This window comes from Megascapheus bottae, chromosome 6 (genome assembly GCF_031878675.1).
Source record: "Megascapheus bottae isolate mThoBot1 chromosome 6, mThoBot2.hap1, whole genome shotgun sequence".
Classification (NCBI taxonomy): domain Eukaryota; kingdom Metazoa; phylum Chordata; class Mammalia; order Rodentia; family Geomyidae; genus Megascapheus; species Megascapheus bottae.
Window position 1 is genome coordinate 47,323,058 of NC_143514.1, and position 25,042 is coordinate 47,348,099.

Sequence of the window (25,042 nt, forward strand, 5' to 3'; positions counted from 1 at the left end):
GACACTGGCCCCCTTTTCTCTCTTTTTCTTCCTGGGTCATAATGTGAACAGTTTGCTCCACTATCATTTTTGACAGTTGCTATCTAGCACCTGTATCAGGTATGCATGCCCCTTCTTGGACTGGAATCTCCAAAATCATAAGTTAAATAAAACCTGTACCATAGAAGTTAATGCACAAGCATAAATCTACAGTGTCAGAAAGATGACTAATGCAACCACTTTTTCTTAACTTCTCCATACATAGCAGTAAATATTTGATGGACAAGTGAAAGATTTATTGACCATAACAGTCTTCTTATCTGTTTGGAAAAACAGGCCTTGTTTCAGAAACCTCCCAAGTGAAATTTAGAAGGTCTAGCAGTTTATCTTTAACACAGTAACAGGTTATATATTTCAGTGTAGGCTGCAGATACCAAGAATAAAAGATGGGGGAGGGGCAAAATGATGAGTTTTAGTCTTAGCGTCCAATTCTCTTCCCTTTGTGATGATTCTGTGTGCAAAAGCTTAATAAGAAAAACAAACATGATTACCACTGATCAGACATTTCCAATTACATAAGCAAATTAAGGTTCAATTACTACTGTACTTTTTAATGCAATTAAGGTAATACGTGTTCAGGGTAGATTATAGAAAACTGTGAGACACGGAAATTATGTTTTAATACCTTCTTATTGTACTTGTTTAACTTCTTCAAGAATGAAGATTCTTCTGACCCCGATACCCCTATATTCACCATTACAGAACTGTCTGCTGGGCCTATGCCTAGAGTCAGACCACTTGACTCAAACTTGTCATTTTTCACTTTAGAAAGGAGGTCATTTACATCATCATACAACTCTGAGGAGATGCCGGTGTCTGCCAGAGGCTGAAAAGAAGCAAGTAGATATTAGTTCTGTGCACAGACTGTTTTTTAAATTCATGTCTAACATTAAAATCATTTCTTTGTAAAATATCTAAGGCATCAGCTATTAATTGTGTAACTCTGCAAAGGCTAATCCTTACATCAGATTAATACTCACTAAACTACAGAAGACACAGCAGTGACACTGTTTAGTGGTGCTTCTAAAACATTTTTACATTCCATGTGCATGCTTGCTTGCATGCATACATGTACATACATGCATGTGTGTGTGCGCATGCATGTGTGTGTGTGTGTGTGTGTGCACGTACACACAGTGATTCTGATACAATTCTATATTATCCTGAACAAATTTCTTTCTGGCTAGCTTTTTTATCCTGGGAGAGGGCTGCTGCCTCTGCAGTGAAAAGATACAGAAAGCCATGAGATGGCACAGATCTGGGAGAAAAGGACAAAGAAAGCCACAGGCATGATAATGATCCTGGCAGTGGTACCCATGAGTACAATCCATCATTGGTGCTGTTTGATTGTTTCATTCCAGATGACTTGAACCAGGGAATGGTCTTATACCTTTTCAAAGCATTGGAAGTTAACCCTCGACACATATGAATGCTTTACTCTGCAACTTGAAGCAGATGTACTAAAATGGAGACTCTACCTGTGGGAGCCTCTAATGATGTCAGAATTCCCTTTCCAATTAAGGATGGGCAAGGAGTGTGAGCAGCCTGGCTTCCATCTGCCCAGACTTGATCCTTATGCCACAGCATAGCCTGCACCCTGTTGCCAGTGCAGAATTAGGAAAATGGCAGTGTCTTCCATCTTGGATCACCACAGATCTGATATGGTAGGCATGGTGTTAAGGGAATAAAATTCTTAAAAACAGATCCTGTAAGCTTGACATCATCTCCTATCAATATTTTCCCTTGAGTAACTTGGGGATACGGAAGATGTGTTAAGACAATCATTCAAAATTATCTTGATATATGATGTACTGATAAAATGTGTATAGGTATAATATACATAACTACTTACATATGTGTGTATGGAATCACTCTTCTAGACAATATATAGCCTGGCCTTACCTTAGATAGCCCTGAGTTTGAATCCTACCTTTGCTACCTACTGTAGTAGAGTAGGTAGGTACTGATACTTTATTGCTTTATATCACATTCTTGTACCAAAATGGGGCAATGATGGTATCTATTTCGTTTTGGCATGGCAAGGATGAAATGGGATAATTCACACAGAAGTTGGAGTCTTAACAAGAGGCAAGCACTCATTATGTGTGCCATAGGTGCACCCATATTCACACCCCAGGGTGTGTGCATAAGGAAATGAGCAAGGCAGAGCAGGGTGTGGAGCTGATGGAGAGCTCTGTGATGAAGATCATGGGATGTTAGACACGGGGGTCTCATGGATCATTAGCAATTCACAGGTGCTCCTGAACAAAGAAACCTTTTATTCCAAACAAAATCGTAGCAAACATGATACGAAAACGATCCGTGTGAGCTGCTCTTGAGGAAGCAGGGGCACCAATCTTAGACTCCTACCCATCCATGCCTAGCATCTACTTTACAGATTAAGAGAGTGTCCCAGCAAGTGACAGGGTCTGGCTGCTCATGGTCTTACATCATTATAACCTAGAATAGTCACACTTGGGGATGTGTCTCCCGACTGGCACAGAGACAAGCACTCAGATCAATCTTGGGATGCAGCCAATGCTGAGCTGGGTGTTAGGGACACACATGTGAAGGAACCTTCAGCCATGAGGAGTAAAGTCTGGAAAATAAAGGTTTCCAGAACAAAGCTTCTCCACCAATCAACGTCTCCCTCTCCCCCTCATCCTGCGGTAGCCTGAAAGTGAATCTGTTCAGACTTACTTCAAAGTGGTACTTGAGGAAGTTGTAGGGCTTCCGGAAGTATTTCTCGTCTTCTCCATAGTACAGACGCTCACAGGTGGGGTCATAGCGGAGCACCCTCCATTCCCCATTGTACACTGTCTCACACTGACCCCCGTAATACCTGGCATCGTACACACTCTGGGTTTCCTTCTGGGTCAGGATATTGTACCTATGTTGAAAAAAAAAAAAACAGCTCTAGAAAGAGCTTCAAGAAAGGCAGAGATAATGCTTGTTGTCCTCTAGAACAAGTTGCAGCTGGTAAGCTAAGTGATGGTTTCTCAGACTGTGTACTTTGGAGCCCCTGGGGTTTCACTGAATAACTGAAGGCTCTAGTGGGAGTTAAGACGGCATGAGAGTGTAAGAGGACTGGACCCCCAAGTGTCCTTTAACCAGAGCATCTTCACAGCTCTGTTCCACATCTGGACCAAGCTCTTATACAGGAGCACATACATAGTTGTTGTGTAAACTGGGAGGAATCAGTATCAAAGCGTTGCCCTTTCTAGCTTTGTGACCACAGACAATTCATTTAATTTCCCTGTGTCTTAATTTAGCCATTTTAGAAAGAAATTAGCCACACTATTACCCTCATAGAGTTAAATATAAGTTAGAATACATAAAGGAATCATACCCACGTTCAACATATGTTAAGTACTAAATAGATATTCCTATTGTGTTATTGTTAATATTATTTCAGAAAGGCCTAAATATTAAAAAGTGATTTTGCAATATGGGACAGTATAAAGGCTGAGACTCTACTGCACAGAAAGACCATTATCTGAGGTGCCACTGTAACATTCTACAACTGCAACATTTTTAATAGAGCAAAAGCATAGGAGTTAGCTAGCTACTGAAAAATCAAAGCCTCTTAAAATACAAATAATAAAAACATCACTGTGTCTTTCTCCCAAACTCCTATGTAGCCTGTAAGACCCAACTCAAATGATGCCTCTTTTGTATGGCCTTCTTTATACATTATGGACACAGTCAGTGGCTCTCTATGTTTTCTATGGCATTTAGCACTTACCTCTGGCACAGCACCTACCATCATTGTTTATGCTGTCAGTGACAAGGCCCAATGACAGAAAAGGAACATGAGATAAATGGTGAATATAACCCACCTCAAAAAATAAATGGGTAATTATAGAGCATCTGACAAAGAATAAAAATTCAATGTATGTTAACTTCCTTTTTTTCTCTTCCTTTCTCTGCCTCTTTCTCTTTATTAATGGAAATGATGTATTAATAGCTATTATGAATTGAATACATGCTAAACTAGACATTCAGCATACATTAACTTTCAACCTTTGACAATCTTGCAAATGGAGAAATTGAAGCTCAAAAAAATGAAGATACTCATCTACAGTCACAGCTGAATTTTTCTAAGTGTTTTTGACAATAAAATCTAAGTTCTTTATCTTTATTCTACTCTGCATTTTCTAACGCCCTGTCCTCTGAATATGCTTCCTATAGCTCACAAATAACAGTTTCTATAAAAGACCAAATAAAAACTCAAAACAGCCTAGATAATGTACTGTAACTATTAAGGATTACTAATGCCTACAAGTATTTGGAAAAGCTGGTTGCAAAAGCTCCGGTGAAAGAGAAAAGGCATAATCTAAAGTGCCTATTATTATTATGAAGAAAAGCTCTCCTAATCAGATATGTGCACAAAAATAGGTATGTAAGAATGTTCATTACAGCATTGTTTATACGAGGGGAAAAACCTAATTATATTTCTGCCAGAAATAGTCAACTAAAATATCACAGTGCCATACTATGGAAGAGTCAGTACACTTTTTTTTTTTTTTTTTTTAGGATCAGATAGTGTATACATTAGGCCCCATAGGCCATAGGCCTCCATTGCAAGTACTCAACTCTTTGTAAGATGCGAGGTATGTTCTAATTAAACTATTTTCTTCTGTTTTTTAAAACAGACACTTTTGAATTTTGCCATCAAGTCATAGTTGACATGAGGCCTCTTATAAATATTGTTGCTTAGTAAAAAGAGATAGGTGGGGGTTGGGGTTTCATCAAACATCGTTAAAGTGAAATAAGTGATATGTATAACATAATTACACTCACGTACCCACATCATGTACCCAAATGCACAGTGCATTTGTTTTCCAAACAATATATAGTTAATGCATTTTTAAAACCTTATCCAGAAATTCTAATACCATCCGTTAACAGAAGTGAGTGCTTCAGAAAGAAGGGACAGATGGTGATGGGTAAGGTATAGATAACGGAGGGTACATGAAGATTCTTGGTGATTATTTCATACACATTCCTTTGTTTTAATATGGGGGATTGAGCTGAGGAGCTCATGCTCGTGAAGCAGGCACTCTATCACTTGTGCCTTGCCAGACATGCAGCTACTTTTGGCATTAGTTAGGAGAAGGAACACATAAGGTACCTTACACATAGTGACAGGCTTCTGGAGGTTTCCTCTGGAAACCTCCAAAACAGGCTGTTCCCTCTCTAGGATGGATGTTCCTGGAGGAGAAGAAATCATCCTTCATTCTAAAGACAGGCACTCACCCCAAGGCCACCTTCTCTGATCCTGGAATGGGTTCATACTGGCTGCAGTCATCTTCAGTAGCCCTGACTTCTTCACAGTCATCCTCATCCGATCCATCAAGGCAGTCCCTGTCTCCATTACACACGAGGTGACGTTTCAGGCAACGACCTAGAGAAAGCAAGGCTGAGGACGTTGCCGAGACCCTTGCACCTCATGACCCCCAACTAGTCACCAAGCATTTTCCCCTGTTGCCCTCCCACCTGTCCCTCCTCTCCTCACTGTCCCGGCCCTTCTTCTAATCTCCTTAGCTCTGGTGGTAGCCACAGCTCAGACTTGCCCACCTCTCCCTCTTTTATCCAGCCTCCACATTGCCACCCCTGCAATCCTAAAATGCCTGTCTGGCCTTACCATTCCTTTGCACTGTCATTTGCCAGTAGCTTCCCCAATCCCTTCTTCCAAATGCCACATTTTCCTATGTTATGGTTGCCATAGTGGTCTTCACAAGCTCCCTTTCCAATGTTCTGATGCACCGTAAAATGATTATGTCCCTGAATCTTCATGTGTCTGCGTACTTTTTTGCCGGTCCTGGGGCTTGGGCACTCCCCCTGAGTTTTCTCAAGCCTCATGCTCTACCACTTCTGGCTTTTTCCTACACATGTGGTACCAAGGAGACGAAATCAGGGCTTCTTGCATGCCAGGCAAGCACTCTACCTCAAGGTCACACTCCCAGCCCTGAATATTCTTTCTCTCAGAAAATTAATCATTATTTTCCAGTCTAGCTCAAAGACCATTTCAGGAAGCCAGTCCTTACTCCTAAAAGAGGGATTTGGGTCACTCCTGCTGGACCCACACAGCCATGTCCTAATGTCTGCTTCCGTGGGCATCAAGGATACTGTAACTGGCCTCTTGTAAGTCTGTCTTCCAAACAGACTAGGAGAATCACAAGGGCAGGCACATTAAGTTTTCATCTCTTTATTAATTTCAGGTGTATACTTCCTGGTACATAATACTCAGTTAGTCCTTGTTTAGAGAGTGGATGGATTGATGAATTGTCCCTTTAAAAAAATAAATAAATAAAGGGCCGGGAGTTTGGCCTAGTGGTAGAGTGCTTGCCTAGCATGCACGAAGACCCGGGTTCAATTCCTCAGTACCACATACATAGCAAAAAGCCAGAAGTGGTGCTGAGGCTCAAGTGGTAGAGCTCCAGCCTTGAGAAAGCCCAAGGACAGTGCTCAGGCCCTGAGCCCAAGCCCAGGACTGGTAAAAAAAAAAACAAAATTAACCAACAAATGTTCTTACCAACCTCAATTAAAATTCTATGGATTGTAGGTTCAACTTAAAAATGCAGATTCTGGAGCTGACTCCCAAACCTTGAAGAAGACAGACAACCTCTGGGAGAGTAAGGGAAGGATCTGTACTTTAGCAAGCTCCCCAGGCGAACACATGGCTTCACTTGTAACATTTGACAAGCTATACCATGGGAGCATACTCACCCGTCTCCTTACACTGGAAATCTTGTCCACACTGTGCTTGCCTTAGACAAGGTGTAGGGCTGTCACAGCTGGCATGATCCCAGATATCACCACTGCAGATGGTTCCCCCAAACTTATTTGGCTGCAAGAGTCTCCGGTATCGGTACTAAATCAGATTTGAACAGACATGGCCTTGTCAATCAATCACCCAGGACTAGCGCAGGCAGGTCTCAATTCAACATAAGGAACAACTGTCTGATGATTGAGAGCTGCTTACAAAGCTGTCTTCTGGGGGACAGATGTGCATAAACAGAGTGATTTAACCAGAGGTAGCATAGTCACAAGTTGAAATAGTGCAGAAGAACTTCCGGCACCAAACACAAGACTAAAACAGAATTATTTGAGGGTCTTCCTTCTTGCTAGGAGGGACCTCTGTTCCTTTCTTCAACCTGTTAATTGCCCTTTCTCCAGATTCCTGGTTGAGCTCCTCCCAAAAGCCTTTGCTAACTCAGTAGCATATTTGACACTTCTTTGTGCTTTTCCTCTCTCCTAGCACTTGTCAGAAATGGTTGTGTGGACTATCCACTTGATTGCCTTTCTCCCTCATTGTCTATGTGCTTTTTGCATAGGAAGGAGAGGGGAGTATAGAAGGAAGTATTGTGTCTTAGGTAGTTTCACGCATTAGACTTGATCTACTGTCAGGTACACTTGTAGGAGCACTTCTAAGAACTGCTTTTCCTTTTCAGCATTGCTTATGAAGAAGAAGCATCACACAGTTGGAAGTAAATGTCAACAAATGAAGCCTTGGAGGGTGGCTCAAACCATAGCATTCTTCCCGCTCTGTCTCCATGACCACTTACTACCAAAGAGGAGATAAGGACAGGTGAGCAGCAAGCCTGTCCATCTGCCTTCCCTACCATCTCATTTATAGGAGTACGAGGTTTCAAAATTCCATAGGAAGAGATGATACTTATTGTCCAGTTTGAAAATACTCTGGATATTTCTATTTTCTACCCACATTCTTGACCCTCAGTAGTCAGTGTTCACACATATACCAATTTTCTTTCTCCCTGCTTAAAAAGTACAACATCAATGTATGGGAATTAATGCACCATCTATCTGGCAAATATCATGTAACCCTTCTATTAATTACAATAAAAATATGTGGAAAAAGTACAACAGTTGTCATAATCAGTAGAAACCTTGGGCTCTATTAGCAGAGATCTGCAACAGAGCAAAATCTTGATACATAAGGCCATATAGTATGAAGCTAATTGAAAGGACCTCCAGGATACTGAAACAAAAGCCATATAACAAATGATTGTTGTCCTTAATGTACTATGTTATCTCTCATCTCCTTTGCTGTTCCTTGGGTATCTCATATTGTTACAGTATCTCACTTTGTTATCTGATATATTGAATTTATTTGTATTTGGTTATTTGAAATTTGATAGGGAAGGGGGGAAAACCAAGATGGGTGGGGGGGTGAGGGGAGGGTAAAGGGTACCAAGACATGTGAAAGGATATCAATATATGTGAATTAATGAACCTTCTATCTAGCAAATATCATGTAACCCTTTTATTAATTATAATAAAAAAATAAAAAAGTACAACAGCTTCTAACCAATATATCGATGAACATGATGATGGTAGCGATGGAAACCTCTCTTTATTGAGGCCTACGACTGGCCAAAGACTCCATTCTTTGTCTCTTCACTTTTCACATGGTTATGAGATTAAAGGACTTTGTAAATCCGATGTTAAACCTGGTTGGAATTCCAGCAAATCCATTGCAGTTACCTTAGGTAAGCTTCCTCATGTCTCTGGTCCTCAATTGGATGAATTAGAGAATACTGACAATGTTAGTGGCAATGCAGAAAATAAATCAGCTCTTAAACCAGACATGGTTAGCACATGCCTACAATCCCAGCAACTCAGATGGTGAAGATAGGAGAGTCTCAGTTCAAGTCCCATCCAGGCAAAGTTAGAAACATAATCTCAAAAACCAAAGGAGTGAAGGTATGGTGCCTTGAGCTACAAGAGAATACAAAAAGGACAGAGACACAGAGAAAAGAAGGAAAAATCAGGGCCAGACAGTGCCAACCTGGGTCAAGTTAGCATGAGAACCTATCTGAAAAACATGTATAACTTGAAGGAGTTAGTGGAATAAACTCAGATGGTAGAGCCCTTACGTAGTACAGCAAGCACATGGCCTTTAGTTCAATCCACCACTTTTTGTACCAGCTGTTAGGCTACTCTAAAAGAGATTGGATTAGGTGGATGTTAAGGTCCCTTGTTTCTCTTTGGTAGAATGGAGCCCTCGATCTTTTGTGCTTTTGAAGTCAGTCTGAGTTGGGTTTAGGCTCTCCCTTTTCCTTAATATGTGACCTTTATGGAGTGGAGAATGGTGTCTCACTTTTCCAGCTATCGGTGAAAGGCAGCAAGTAGACAAATGATTTATTTGGAGCATTATGGCAGTGTGTGGTACATAGAGCATATTTGATAAAGAGCAACTATTAATGTCCATTACTGTCCTTCCCGTAGTTCCTGTTCTTGGAGGGATGTGGTCAGCCTTCCAGCTCACTTCCAGCAGGTTCCCATTTCCTAGGCAGATATCCAATAATGAAGACACTATGTTGTAGAAAAGTTGGTGCCTAAATTCCCTTAGGGACTTCTTCGTGCCATTGCCTGCAGTTGCTGTCATTAAGAAATCATTTTCTTTCCTATCTACTAGATAATGTTTCTTTCCAGAAATGTGAACCTTTGTTTGGACGATTTTTTGAGAGAAAGAAACATATTAACAAAAAGCAATGAAGGTGGTCTCACATGATGAACAGAGATTCATTCTCTTCAAACTCACTATAAAAACACATAGAGGATTTGGGAGACACTACGGTAGTGAGTCCATTCTGATTTGAGCTAGAAGAAGGAAGTCCACGGTGCTGTCCACTACCTCATTGAAATAAGACCGGGGGAGAGCTTCCGCTGTTGAGTAGACCAGATAATAACCACACAGGGACATCAGGTCCTGATCGGTAGGACAAATAAGTATGCCCTTATGTGGAAAATGGTTTTGCAGATAAGTGAGAAGTTCTTGTGTTTTAATTACCTGGGTTATATGGGTAGTGCAGAATACTATTATAGTTCCCTTCTGAGAGGTGGGAGAAGAAGATTGTAGGCAGACCTAGATGATAAAGCTTGTGGAAAAGGAGGAGGCCAGCGAGAGTCATGCAGTCATTGTTAAAGTCTGTTGGTAGCAGATGCCCAAAGAGACAAAGCACAGACTATACACCAGAGCTGCCAGAAGAGAGCCCAGCCCCTCTGACACCTCTTTTCAGTCTCCTGATCTCAAAAAGAGTGAGGGAATAAATTTATGTGCTTTTATCCAGTGTGAAGTAGTTGATATAGCTAACTCGGGAAACAAATTCAAGATGGCAGAACAAACCGGAAATGTGAGGGCCAGGTATTTTAAACAAAGATAGCATTCTTCACCTTTCACAGATATGAGAGAAGCTTAATAAGGAAGTTCAGCCTTTAAGATAAATAAACCAGGTTTGCCTTTTGTTTTCAGTGCTTGTAAGGCTCTGCAATTTTGAACAAGCATGCAAAACATTCATTGGATTGGAGTCCTGGCTTGTATCATAAGATGCCTGGCTAGCAAGTGTGAAGCCTTGGGTTCAAACTCTGTACTGGAAAATTAATAAAATAATGAACATATAGAAAAAATAGCATAACAAAACAATATTCACAAAGCACATGTGTCTAACCAAGATGATGGGTCTACAGGATGGATGACAATTAGTAAGTAGCTCCTTCAAGAGCTCTGGTGAGCAAGAAACAGGGCTGGATTTGAGGCCATACAAATGGGGCTAGAGAGGGCATAGTTAATAACTACAAAACAGTCAACATTCCCAAAGGCATGCTCTGTGCCCGGTAGCATGAAAAATGCCTCGCAAGTATCATTCCATTAGTGCAGGACCTATTAGCACTCCCATTTTCAGATAAGGAAACTGAGGCACAGAGAAACTAAAACAAACAAGTTGAAAGTAACAGAGCATCTAAAAGGTAACAACTGATCTAAACTGAAGATGTAGGGCTAAAACACTTGAAGTTGGCAGTGATGTGTCAATACACAAGATGCAGTAGTTTTTTAGTAGGGAAGAGCGGGATTGGATACAATTCATAGAGACAAGTGTTGTTTGAAGAAATATTAAATACAGATAAATAAATAAGAGATATGATAGAGTTGAAGTTGAACTGCTTTCTTAATTATAATGTGCAGTAATTCTAAACAAAGTGGGGGGAGAAGGGAAGACCCAATCCAATGTCTGCCTTTCCTTCACATGATCACTGTGTTTAGGGACCATTTTAGATCATTCCCAAACCATTTAGAAAGGCAAGACAAACATCTGTGTTCTTGGCATGCATCTTTTTTGAATAAGGAGTCCTCAGGAACTCTCTCTTGGCATTCTTAGTTTATCTTAGGCCCACAAAGATGGCTTTGCATGTTATTATTAAGCCACCTCCAGTCTCTTCAGATAACCTTCATTAGTAGGTAGTGGTTTGATCAAAATCAAAAGAGGCCACAGGGGATGGGGGCAAATGTTTCTCCTGTGACTCATCTTCGGCACCTTGTCCCCAAATGCTTGATGAGTAGACTCAGAAGAGGGTATCAATGTTCAGGAAGTAATGTACCCACTACCTGACGAATGTAACTGCAACCTCTCTATACATCACCCCAACAATAAAATACAATTTAAAAAAAGAAGAGTGGGGACAGGGAATTGGGCCTAGTGGTAGAAGGCTTGCCTAGCATCCACAAAGACCTGGGTTCGATTCCTCGGTACCACATACATAGAAAAAGCCGGAAATGGTGCTGTGGCTCAAGTGGTAGAACGCTAGTCTTGAGAAAGTCCAAAGACAGCGCTCAGGCCCTGAGTTCAAGTCCTAGACTTGCAAAAAAGAAGAAGAAGAAGAAGAAGAAGAAGAAGAAGAAGAAGAAGAAGAAGAAGAAGAAGAAGAAGAAGAGAGAACAAGTCACCATCCACAACCCCAGTATTTCCAAATATCTACTTCTGGATCCAAACAGGTATTTCATACCAGAGGTGTAGATTCATAGACAAACTTCTGATTTCCCTTTGAATTCTCAGTGCACAAATCAAAGAGAAAATTATCCCAACTGGAAATAAATGGCTCACCTTTTTATCCTGGCATGGAAAGCAGTCTGTCCACTCTGACCAGTCACTGAGCTGACATGCAACAGCTGCAGGGGTCACTGCCCGACTTACCCTTCTAAAGAAAGGAAAAGAGCTTTGAATCCATTTTAAGATGTGAAACTTAAACAAAAGAGAAATTTCTACACATATTCCTGCTAGTAAAGCAGGCATTAGAAGAAATTGGGCTCTTATCATATATAGACATCAATATGGTGCTAGACAATCTATCTCAACTTTAATACCATACCAATCCCAGATAGATAAAATTATTATCTCTTAGGGAGATGAATTCAGAAGAAAGCTAACAATTTGTGATGAGTCAAAATAGCAGAAATCCCTGTCCCTAGAAATATGGGAGTGTGGTGTCAGAAGACTGAAACTTAACCACTCGCTGACTTAAAAATTTGAGCAAGTTGCCTAAAATCTCTGAGCTATCTTTCCATTTATAAAATTACATTTAAAATATCATTAGTGGGATTACTGAAGGGGGTGTCAAAATGCTTATGAACCCATTTCCTAAATTTTAAAGTTTTATATGCCAGGACATTGTCTGAACAATCTCACATAATATCTATGATAATGTGAGGAGGTAACTGTTTTAAATACAAGAATCCTGTGAGTCCTGATAGCTAAGTAGTCTCTGTAGTCATAACCCAGGAAAGACATGGAACATTGGAAGTAGTTCATTTAACTGCAAAGCCTACTTCCTGCTCCTAATCATGCTGTTGTCTCGTTTTACAAATCAGCCATCAGGAGTAGGAAAGGAAGAACCTTCCAGAAAGGGATGGGGGTGGGGAGAATAGTGCAGGCAGGAAAGAGGTGGAAACTAGTTTTTCTCGAAGACTGTGGTCTTCTTCAGCCCCATGCTGCTTCCCTACAAGTTAAAAGGCTTGGCCAGATCACCTGGGATTAGGTAAATGAGCCACCAGCTTACTGTTTCCAATACTTTGCCTCTTCCCACAGTAGCCTCGCTGCTGCTGGGGCTTCAAAGACAGGCAGCCTGAACAGAGGTTTAGAAGGTCGATGCCTACTGTCAGGACTGCCCAGCCTCTAGGAGCCAGACAGTCTAGACTGTGATCAACGGCAGTTATTTCCTTAGCAGAGTGGGCAACGTCAGTTCTTCAAATCTCCTGCTAATTATAAGCAGCTATTCATGAGCAATAATAACTACATTAAAAGCCTAGGAAGATCCATGGGTAGTCAGAATTATAATACTTATCTTTAGCACTGATTTTAGGACACCCTTTATATTCTAACCAATTTTTAAAGGACCCAAAGAGCTTCTAAGTGGTCTAGATCTATTGACATTCCTAGAATTAAGAATTAAAATAATTTTTAAAGTACATATTAATTTATTTAAAATTATAGTAAGACTTTAATGTGCTACCATAAATGATTTTATTTAAGCATATATTATCAAGAAAAAATAATCAGTATAGCCTAGTGGTAGAGTGCTTTCCTAGCATTCACAAACCCCTGGGTTTGATTCTTTGGTACCACATACACAGAAAAAGCAGGAAGTGGTGCTGTGGCTTAAGTGGTAGAGCGCTAGCCTTAAGAAAGCTCAAGGACAGTGCTCAGGCCCTACATTCAAGCCCCATGACACCCTCCCCCCCTCAAAAAAAAAGAAGAAAGAAAAAAGAAAAGAAAGAACAATAATCAGCCAGAATGGTATAATTATCTTCCATGTCTTGCAGACCTCATTAATGTCTGGTTTAGGCTAAAGCAGGATTTTCCTCCTGCTTCTTCATTCAATCTGTTATCATTATATTCTTTTTATTTTTTTGTCATGGGACTTGAACTCTGGGCCTGGGCATTGTCCCTGTGCTCTTCAGCTCGAGGCTACAGCCCTACCGCTTGAGCCACAACACCACTGCCAGTTTCTGGTGGTTAAATGGAGATAATTGCCCAGGCTGGCTTTGAACCGTGAGCCTCAGATTTCAGCCTCCTGAGTAGCTAGGATGACAGGCATGAGACACCGTGCCTGGCTTCATTATATTCTTACAGTTAAAGTTTGTGGGGGGAAAAATCTAGCTGCACATGGTGATGTAGTTACAAAAAACAGATACAGATAACTGAATCTTCTCTTTGGCACAAACTTTTCTACGAGTTAGTTGCTGCATAAAGTCTGAAAGCTTCTCAATGAACTCTTGCCCTCTGATACATTAAAATCCATTAGACTATATTTTGAATGGATCGTGTTCACATAATGATCTTTTTTGTAACATTAAGCACTGAAAACTAATACTTCCCTAAGTGTACATATCTTAACACATTCCACTGTATACCATGAGAAATCAAAATTGCTGATATTACCAACAAGCTCATCAGCTTCATGCTGGTGTGTTTTTATTTTTACATGAAATATCAAATTTTGTCACTGGTAACAAATAATGTTGCCTGGTTTTAATGATAGCCTGTCTGCCTTTTTATTACCATCTACACAAAACATCTAAGCCTGAACATCCATAGCTTGTCTGGCAGTTATTTCTATCAAGTAAAATGGTATTGTAGAAAAAAAGCGTGGTCTTAGGAACTGAATATTTGTATTTCTCCCACAATTCATGCACTGATACCACAGCCCCATTGTAATCATATTTGAAGATGGGGTTTAGAGGATTGCTTAGATCAGGAAGGTGGGGACCTTATACATAGAACTGGTGTCTTTACTAAAGACATCCCAAACATCTGGCTCACACTTTCTCTCATGTGAGGGTACAGTGAAAGACCTGTTCTGTGGATCCAGAAGTGAGCTCTCACCAGACCCTGAATCTGCCAGTACCTTGACCTTGTTTTTCCCAGCCTCCTTATGCTATAAAAAATAAGTGTTTGTCATTTAAGCTACCCAGGATGGGGTCATTTGTTATAGAAGCTCAGGCTGAATGAAAACTAGTGGCTACATTGACTTAATTCAAGCAATTGCTTTTCCTCAAGGCTACCATTATACTTTAGTACATGGGAAGTTCTTTTAAGTATTCTTCTCATGTTTCCAAGAGAATATGTAAATGACATTTATTCAAGGCTTGAGGTTTAATAGAATGAATAATTCTTACTGCTTTAGGAAGGGCTTCTTAAAGCAAAATTTAATTTTTCCTATGAGACTGGTACCACTGCTTTGATTGGTACTAAGACCACAGAGATTTTATTCACCATTACCCAACATCAATGCAAGTAAAAGCAGAATAAAAAGTTCAACTGATATCCTTGTATTATTATGAAAATTATTTTGAACTTACCTTGGTCTGTGAGTTCAAAATGAATCTCTTCATAATACCAAGACATTATTCATTCTTTTCGTTGTGGTTTTACTTGCATTATGGTCTGCAAACCATACTTGAAGGAACCCTGATCTACAAAATGACGTTAGATACCAGGCACAGTGACTCACACCCTAATCCTAGCTACTCAGGAGGCTGAGATCTGAGGATCGTGGTTCAAAGCCAGGCCAAGAGACTGAGCCAGTCCATAAGACTCTTATCTCCAATGAACCACCAGAAAACAAGAAGGGGTGCTGTTGCTCAAGTGGTAGGGTGGTAGCTTTGAGCTGAAGAGTTCAGGGACAGCACTCAGGCCCAGAATTCAAGCCCCACAACTGATAAAAGTAGTGTTATAACACAAAAGCCTTGGGATCCTTTTAAAGGAAACTTCAGCACTCAGCTGTCAAGCTTCCTTTCCACCTCATTTCTAGCATCACTTTGGAGATTCATCACTCCCTGTAATGAACCATGGAACATTATGCCCTCTCATTTGTTCCTGTTCCTTCTCTAGCTTCCATGATTACATTCTGGACCTTCTGCTCTCTGTAACAGCCCTTTTCCTAAATTACTAATTCATGAGTGTCACCTATGACTAGTTCCTGGGGGCTCTACAAGCTCTTTTTAGTTTTTCCTTATCTTCTCTACTCAAGGATCCCCACTGTACTTGCCCTCCAACCTGGCTAGAAGTACCTTTAGTTTAATACTAAAGTTTCCTGCATTTCAATGACACCAATTTAATGTACATTTGCCTTTATGCCCAGTTTTAATTCTATAAAGGGTACCTTTAAAAACATCTTACCTTGATGTATTTCCCACCTATCTGTAATGATCAGTCATTCGTGAATCCAACTATCCACCTCTTTATCTCGGCTACTCTTGGCTGTCTTTTAGTCTTATCCTAAGTATTATTTACTTAGCAAGATATTTTCTGATACCAAGTCTGGTTAGATAGGTCTCCTCATATGATCTGGCCAACTTTTGGATGCCATCTCAACATTCAATTATCACACTTGCACACTTGCACTGTTTCTTCCACCAGTTTCTAAGCTCTTCTGAATGCAGATTCAGTCTGTACTTTTGTTTCTGAAGTTACTCCACCTATCCTGGGTAGAGATATGGCAACTGTCCAGTAAATATTTCTGAACAGAAAAGAGAATGAAGGAAAGGGTGAAAAATAAAACCAATTCCTGGGAAAAATAGACAGTGGCATGGTTGAGAGGTTTGTTTGAACTTGATTCTTAGTTAGAATTTCATTAAATAAATCTAGAAATCCAATTGCCTGAGGGTTTTTCCTGTACATAAATTTTTCTGACAGATTGTACTGATAATGAAAGAATGAAGTGTAGAGACACAGAGGGAGAGGTGGATAGAGTCTGAAGAAAAGGCAAGGGGTATGAGTTTGGAAACAGAAACCACTTGTGTCAGTTCTGAATTTCACTCTGGAATTATCCAGATAATGTCATTATGAACCAAAAGAAACTGCATTAGGATGACAAAATCAAAGGAAACAGTATTAACGGATAGAGGCAAAAGCCTAGACAGAGAAGTGCCTTGCTTGTTGTCATTTTAAAAGCTTTATGACATGATGTCTAGACAGCACCCTACACGGCAATGTGATCATACCACTGTGGCCAGAGAACAAAGGTACCGAAGGACCATGTATTATGTCATTACAGGGCTGCAGCCTTCCGCCAATATCTATATGACCAACAGTCCCACTGTTCATTCCAACATGTTGTTCCAATTTACTTCAGTTTTTGATGATAGTAAAAGTAATAAATTCCCGTTAAAGAAAACCCAACAATCATAAGAAAAAAAGAATTTCTTCTACTCCAACCACTATGAATGCTTGTGTTATATTTTCCCCATCTTTTATTTCATAGTAAATTTGAGGTCACACTGAAAATAACATTTTACATCTTGACTTTTCCACCTTAACATGAAAGCAGAAATGCAAAGGATAGTAACTACACGTGGATCTAATTTTCCAGCAATAAACTGATCATTGAATACCAGCTTTTCTATTCTAAGTTATTGATCTTTTAAAGTTCTTGATACATCTAGTCAAATGGCTTTCCACAGGAACTGGATCAAGTTTCAAATGACCTCACAACTATGGCTGGTATAATTTATGCCTCAATTTCATATATTGGAGATCTAGTCTCCAGCATGGTAGAACACAAAAGGCAACACGTACTGAAGATATTATATCACAATTACATCACAAGGGACACTACCTTTTGAAGGGAGTACTGCTGGTTTTTAGAGTAGGTTGTGCCAGGTAAGGTAAACCAGCTACTGAATCAATAGGTTATATAGAAAGACAGAGTTTGGCCCCACCCCATACTCCTACTTTCTGTCTTGCCATAGTCTCTTCCTTGAATGCTCCTAGGATGATACTATCTGCAGTGTCAGAATACAACCACAGGCCCTCATCAAAGCTAAGAATAAGTTTTTTGCCAGGTGCCAGTGGCTCACGTGTATAGTCTTAGCTAATCAGGAGGCTGAGATCTGAGGATTACAGTTCAAAGCCAGCCTGGGCACAAATTGTCTGTGAGACTATTATATCCAGTTAACCACCAGAAAACCAGAAGTGGTGCTGTGGTTTAAGGGGTAAGGTAGTAGCCTTGAGCTGAAGAGCTCAAGGACAGTACCCAGGCCCAGAGTTCAAGCCCCATGACCAACAACAACAACAAAAAAGAAATTGTTTCCACTATACTCTTGACCTCCAGAAGAATGAGTCAAATAAGCTTCATTATGTGATAAAGTACTCATACCTGGATATTTGGTGGAGTTAAGTCGAAAGGTACTAATACTCACATCTGCCATCAATAGAGCTTAAATTCAAAGCCTTGATAATGTCTCTTAGCTCGTTTTCCTTAAGGCTAGCATTCTACCACTTTGAGCCACTGCATGAATTCTGGTTTTCTGGTGGTTAATTAGAGATAAAGGTCTCATACAGTTTCCTATAGGGGTTGGCTTTGAACTGCAATTCTCAGATCTCAGCCTTCTGAGTAGTTAGGATTACAGGCCTGAGTCACCAGTGCCCAGCCATGACAAATAGTTTTAAGACATCTTCCATAGAGCAAGAATCTACTCAATTAATTAGACATTTACTATAGAGTTCTTAGATCCAAAAGCATTTGATTCTATGCTTCTAACTTACTGTGTAACTATTAGAACGTTGCTGGAACTTTGACTTTTACATTTTTCATCTGCAGAAAGAACACAGCCCAAAAGTATATTGCAAATTTTCTAAAAGTATGTTCTATGGAGTACTAGTTCTCAAAGTAAGCATTCAGGTGTGGGTAGAAGTGAGAAAAATGGACAAAGTCTTTTGAAAAATCTGTCTGCACCGTTCCATTTGTGGAGATTTAAAATGTCTAATGTATTCATATCCCTTTGGAGTTCTGCATTTTGCTCTGCTTACCCAAGCATTTCTCCAATATTTTTGAAGAAAGGTAATTTCTTTTTCATGCAACATTTGTAAGACTGTAAGTACAGTTGATTAAACACAGAGAAGAGTGTGTGTGTGTGTGTGTGTGTGTGTGTGTGTGTGTGCATGCGTGCGCATGCATGTGCCTGCCAATCAGGAGCTTGAACTCAGGGCATCCAACTCTCACTTGTTTTTTTTCCCCTCAAGGCTAGTGCTCTACCACTTGAGCCACATCTCTCTTTCTGGCCTTTTAGTAGTTAATTTGACTATGCACGGAATTTTCTGACCAGGGTGACTTTAAACCATGATCCTCAGATCTCAGCCTCAGGTAGTTGCTAGGATTGCAGATATAAGTCACCTGTGTCCAGCAACAGAGAATTTTTAAGTCCATGAAACATGCATTTGAATCTGGTATCTGCCATTCAATTTTTCTCATAGCTGAAAAGCAGCGACATTTTGAGTATGGAGTGAGATTGAATAGGTGAAGCCTGAGGAGAATCTGGCCTGGCAGACTTCTATTCTCAGCCACACAGATGCTCATCAGACCCTTCCATCTCCATCAAACTTTCCTCCGTGGTGAGGTGAGGATGCTGGGTCTAGCAGATGCCATCTTGGTGATGTGGTGAATTGGGAGTTGGGGTTAACTGGTTCCAGTTGATTTTTTCTTCATGGTGGAAGAAGGGGAAGTCCCACCCCCAAGGGATGGATGTGTCTGAATTCCTGAAGGCAGGGGTAAGGACTTGGACCATGGGTTACTAGACCTGCATTCCTTTGCTTTGAACTTGTAAAACTCTTAAGTTTCCTGTGACCCTGCCTTTGGACCCTGACTCCATTTGGGCTCAGACCCGCTCAAGCACCATTAAGCCATGCCTCATGTTCCCATGTCTCCTGCTCCCTGGCTCTCCTCTCTCAACACTGCGTGGCCCTTCACCTCTCCATTGGAGTTGATCTGGTTTGCTGGTATTGGTTTTCTGTTCTTTTCTTTCTTCTCCTGCTCTTGTAGCTTAGTTTTTCTGACAGTGTTAAATGTAGTTGAGGAGCTGTAGGTCTTTGTGATGAGTCCATCTGCAGACACTGACTTTCCAATAAAGACACTTGATTTAGCCTCTCAAAATATGCCTTCTCTGTTTCTTGCAACTGAGTTCCCTTACAGCAGAGGAAAGCTGTAAATGGGTGAAACATTCCTCATGGGCCTTTAAATGTAGATTTGCATGTTAGCAAAGGGCTGAAAACTTAAAGAGTCAAATATGCACCCTGCAAGGCAAATACTTGACTCCAGAATATGGCCAGCTCTGCAACTTGGAAAACAAAATAATTGATGAGCTGTCAATCCTAGGCTAAAAGGTCAGAAAGCTGATCTCTGATTATTACCAGGGGAAACTTCTAATAAATTGGTTGAGCTTATTTTTAGAGCCGATTGTCACTAATTATATAATCTCAGGCCAGTCTTATTCAACTACACGGGAGCTACATCAGTAAGTGGGTTTTTTAAATTGTTTGTTTTACTTTATGTTTTGTATTATCATTAAGTGGTTGTACAAATAATGTGCCATTTAACAAAGCAGTTTATGAATATAAGATATCTTGATCATTGTCACCCCTTTCAACATTCTTAACCCTCTTCCCCTACCCATCCCTGCACTCACTTTTCTTTTTACATTTAATTATTTTCAATTTTATTATTAGGATGATGTATAGAGTGGTTAGAGTTACATTCGTCAGGTAGTAGATATATTACTTCTTGAATATTGTTACCCCTTCCCATGTTTTTCTCCCACTTTCCCTCTTCCCACCCCTCCTACTCATCTTGTTTTCCAGATACGCATTGTTCCCCACTTTTCTCTTCATCCTTTCCCGTTTGACCACAGCCACTCTTTGCAAGTACCCACTGCCTGATATTTTATTTTGCAGAAGTTTGATTTTATCTTTGTAAGGACTTGCCCTATTTGATTTCTCCCTAGAATCTATCATTTTAACACATTTGTATACACTCACATAAAACCCAATGTATTTACTTATGTTTGTAAGCTTCCACATAGAAAAGAAAACATACACCCTTTGTCTCTCTGGGGCTGACTTATTTCACTTATAATAACTTTTCCATAATAACTTTTCCATTTCTTTACAAATGGTACCATATCATTCTTTCTAATGGTTGAGTAAAATAAGTAGAGGTATTTCAAGCTCAATTTTGTAAGTGTCCAGTCAGTCTTAAACAATCCTCTTGCTGGAGTTTTCTGGCTTCATTTTACTTGCCCTCTGTTACATAATATTCTCTTGAGAAAAACCTTCTTCTCTTGCTCTTTTCTTATCTCTGAGTCCAGTTCTCTCCAAACCCTGAAATTCCTCGGTGATATGTATGGCATCTCTTCTCTTTGTGTTTTTCTCACCTTTACTAAGGCCAGATTCACTCCATTATGATTATGTTTCCTAAAGTTGGATCTTTACCCTGGACCACTCCTCTAAAATGCTGTTTCTTTACCCAGCTGCCCCATCTTACATCTCTACTAGTTGCCAGTGGAGCAGGAAACACTTTATGATTCCATGTTTAAACTCTTAAGTTTTTCCTTCAACCTGCTCTCCTCCCAATTTTCCCAGCATCATTAGGGAAGCCATCACAGCAGTCACTCAAGCCAGTCATGTAGGTTTCTTCTGTGTGTCTCCCTTTCCCTCGCTTTCAAACCCTATACTTTGAAAGTTTCTATGGCTTTTATATCAATATGCATCCTACTGGAAATTGTAGGAGGGTAGGCTCATTACCTGTTTACTTCACTACCTAGCTCCTAGCATATCTACAATATTGAGTAACTAGATAGACAAATGAATGAGTAAATCCCATGAAAGTACTCTCTGTAAACCAAATAGAATTCCACACTTAATTCTAATTTCAAGGATGCACTATCATAAGTATTGCCTAACGCTTCTCCCCCACAGTCTCCTCATTATAAACTACTCATCTGGCCATACCTTCCTAATTCTGTGCCTTCCCTCCCAAGGTCTCTTATTACCTGCCTAACTTTTAGCATCTAGCACATTGTCACATGAATGTAGGGCTTCTCACCCTTGACTCTTACCCTAGACTGATAATTCTGGCAGACAGGGATCACAGTTATATGTACCTCAGCTCTGAGCACAGTACCCAGCATACCGTGAAATCTCAATAACAAAAATTTGTATGTGAATCTTATCTCGTTAAAATTTCACAATAACCCCACAGATCCACAGGGAGAAGAAATAACTTACAGTGAGTTGTTAATAACAAAACCAAGATTCAATAAAAAGCTGTTCGACTCTGAAGCCTTTGCACTGTTCTAGACTTCCAAAATATATTATGAACTTCCAACCAAAGACAGGTAAAGAAAATTAACTTTCTAAAGATATACTGTATATCAAACTCTGTTCTCAGATATCACAGGTATATACTACCATATCCTCTCATTAACTGATTTTGACCCAATTCCTTTTTTAATATTTTTATTGTAATTAATAAAAGGGTTACATGATATTTGCCAGATAGAAGGTGCATTAATTCACATACATTGATACCCTTTCACATGTCTTGGTACCCATTACCCTCCCCCCCCACTACCTCCCCCCATCTTGTTGAGCCAATTCTTGCACAGTGATCTTCCTGATCTCTGCCTTCTAAATAACTAAGATTACAGGTGTTTGGCCAAAAGTATGAATTTTTGAAGGCACGTGGAATAATCACTAAGACTACGTGCTTAAGTTATAAACAAATTTCAATGAGTCAAAAGAACAGCAAACTTTCAAAAGACTTCTTAGCTCTGTATAACAAAAAGATATTATTTCTAAAATAAACATTTTATATTATTTGTAACTTTTATGAAATATGGAATAGAAAACCATTGATTTTGCATGTAGTGATTATAATTGCCTTCCATCACCATGGCTTTAAAATGTTTTCCTCAAACAACCCCATATGTCTATTAAGCCATTGTAATAAGCAAGTGCTAAACATGAGCCTACAAAAATAAATGTGCACCATTAGAAATGTAAATATGTATGATCTGTTTTCCACATCAGGGCCCATATGAAGTTTTATCTTTGGAGAAAAAAAGCATTATTTCTAAAAAAAGAAAGAAAAACTTTAAAATCTGTAATTTATCAAGAAGACCCTTGCCAACTGGCACATTATAAATGTCTTCTGTCTGATTATTGTCAAGCATCCAAGCAAATGAAATACCAACAGATAACAATAAAAAATCACACACTTTCATTGGCAAGTGCTTTCACTGAATGCTTCCTAAGTACCGAGCATTGTTCTACGCACTTTTGCTGCATTTAATTCTTGCTCTTACTTCCCTCTCATTTTGTAAATGAGGAAATTGAAACTCAGAAAAGTTAAGTAAGTTGCCTGAGATCACAGAACGAGGAAATGTCTGTGCCAGAATGAATGTGGTAGAAATATTCCACCATGTAGTTTCCCATTTTTTCAAAACCAGACGCACTGGCAGTAGACGTGGAAACTGCCTGATTTCCTTCTGCAGCACTTTGTACAGTATTTAATTGGTTCCCTTCTGCCTTGACTTGAAATTTGCCTCTTCACTGGTCTGTCTTGTTTGATAAGTTCATCAAACATCAAGACTCTTTGTTCATTTTCAGAAAGGATTACAATGATAAGCTTTAATAATTAAGACTATCTCAGCAGAGATTTCCATTACCACAGCTTTCCTGCCTTTATCTCCTAATTATTAAAGATGTATTTTCTGATTTTTAAAAAACTCGCATTCGCTTTAGATACAAGTTACCAATTAACTCCTTATAAAAATGCTTTCCCCTCCTTCAGAATTGTTACTTAGAAGAACTCTCTTTTGCTTTGACATTTTAAATCAAAAATGATCCAAAACTGAATCACTGAATAAGAATTTGAATAAAATAACTATTTAAAACCATCATGATTTAAGAGACAGATATTGCTTAAAATCGATCCCAGCAAAGAAATAAGGGGCTTTTTAAGTACTACAAAATAGTTTATATTAACATGCAAACAAAATGGAGGCAGGTGGGAAATCTCAAAACAGAAGGAGTAACATGTAATATATATATGAAAATGTCATGTCCTGTCTATTACCTCAGTGAAAAAGCAAACATTTTTTGCCTGTCCTTGAACTTTCTCAAGGCTAGAGCTCTACCAGTTGAGCCTCAGCACCACTTACGGCTTTGTTTTCTATGTATGTGGTACGGAGGAATTGAACCCAAGTCTTCGTGCTTGCTAGGCAAGCACTCCACCACTAGGCCAAACTCCCTGCCCCAAGTAAACTCATTTTTAAAGAGTCCCTATAATCTCTTACCTTTCCCCAAATAATCCTGCATATATCATTTAATTTATCTTTCCCAACCACAGTGAAGTGGTAGTAAGGTAGAAGTTAAATATCTAATATCACTTAAGAGAATTGCTATTAACAAGTGCCTACATTGTCCTGAGCCCATTTACATTAAGTATCATATTTCATCTTCTATAGAAGACACAATATGAATCAAAATTTACAAACAGGGAAACTGAGCATTCAAGAGATTAATTTACTCTAGATTCTCCCCCCTCCCCTGCCCCGCTCACACAGTAGCCAACCAGTTCTCTTTTCCTGGCAAAGGATTACTGGCAATGTAAAAGGAGTTTATGTCACATCTTAACACAGCCCATTACAAACAAAAAATGAGACAAAAGGCCCGCTTACCGTGTCACCTTCTCTTGGGTAGTTACCCCAAGCAGTCCAGTCATCAAAGATAAGACGAAGAAGGCAATAGCAAACATCTCATCCGGAAGCCACACTTTTACATTAACAAGAAGGAATACAACTATCTATTTAGGGAGCTAGAGTACAAGGTAACTAAAGGCTGTACACTGTCACATCTACAGAACATTCAAAACCAAAAGAACTCACTCAATTCCCATTCAGATGTGATTAACTAGTAACAGGAGTATTGATTAGTCAAATACTTTCAATGTAGCCAAAATACCAAAGGCCACTGTCCTGTAGACCTTGTGAAAATCAATATCCATGTGGTTAGGGAAAGATGGCACTTAATCACCACCAAGATTAACAACAAGATTTTATTTGTAGAGCAGCTAAAACCAAACCATGTCGCATCCTAGTCTTTTTGAGCGACCCTTGGCACTTCTGAGGTTAGCTCAAGTTGTTAAGAGTAAAGCAAGATTAATGCTGGCATCCATTAAGACATAAGCAGCCAGAAAGATGTAGAGAATGCTTGCATTTAAGTGGAGAGTCTACTTTCTATTGCAAAACACCTGAAGTCAGAAATATATGTCATTCACTGACTCCTTAACTTACCATATGCACATGAGGTGTTATTATGTCTGTTACACTCTCCAAGAACCATTGGAGTCAAAACAATAAATA

At 39.6% G+C, this 25,042-nt stretch overlaps 1 protein-coding gene across 1 annotated transcript in view; it reads right to left on the reverse strand.

Annotated features, from left to right (window-relative positions):
• C8a (complement C8 alpha chain) overlaps nucleotides 1-24,531 on the reverse strand; it is a 50,041-nt gene extending 25,510 nt beyond the window's left edge. The window contains exons 1-6 of the mRNA XM_090334748.1: nucleotides 24,359-24,531; nucleotides 11,949-12,042; nucleotides 6,772-6,916; nucleotides 5,299-5,446; nucleotides 2,740-2,929; nucleotides 665-865 (exon numbers count right to left, since the gene is read on the reverse strand). Coding sequence (XP_090190874.1) covers nucleotides 665-865; nucleotides 2,740-2,929; nucleotides 5,299-5,446; nucleotides 6,772-6,916; nucleotides 11,949-12,042; nucleotides 24,359-24,435 — 855 coding nt within the window. The 5' untranslated portion in view covers nucleotides 24,436-24,531. The remainder of the gene's footprint in view (nucleotides 1-664; nucleotides 866-2,739; nucleotides 2,930-5,298; nucleotides 5,447-6,771; nucleotides 6,917-11,948; nucleotides 12,043-24,358) is intronic.
• Nucleotides 24,532-25,042: the final 511 nt, after the last annotated feature.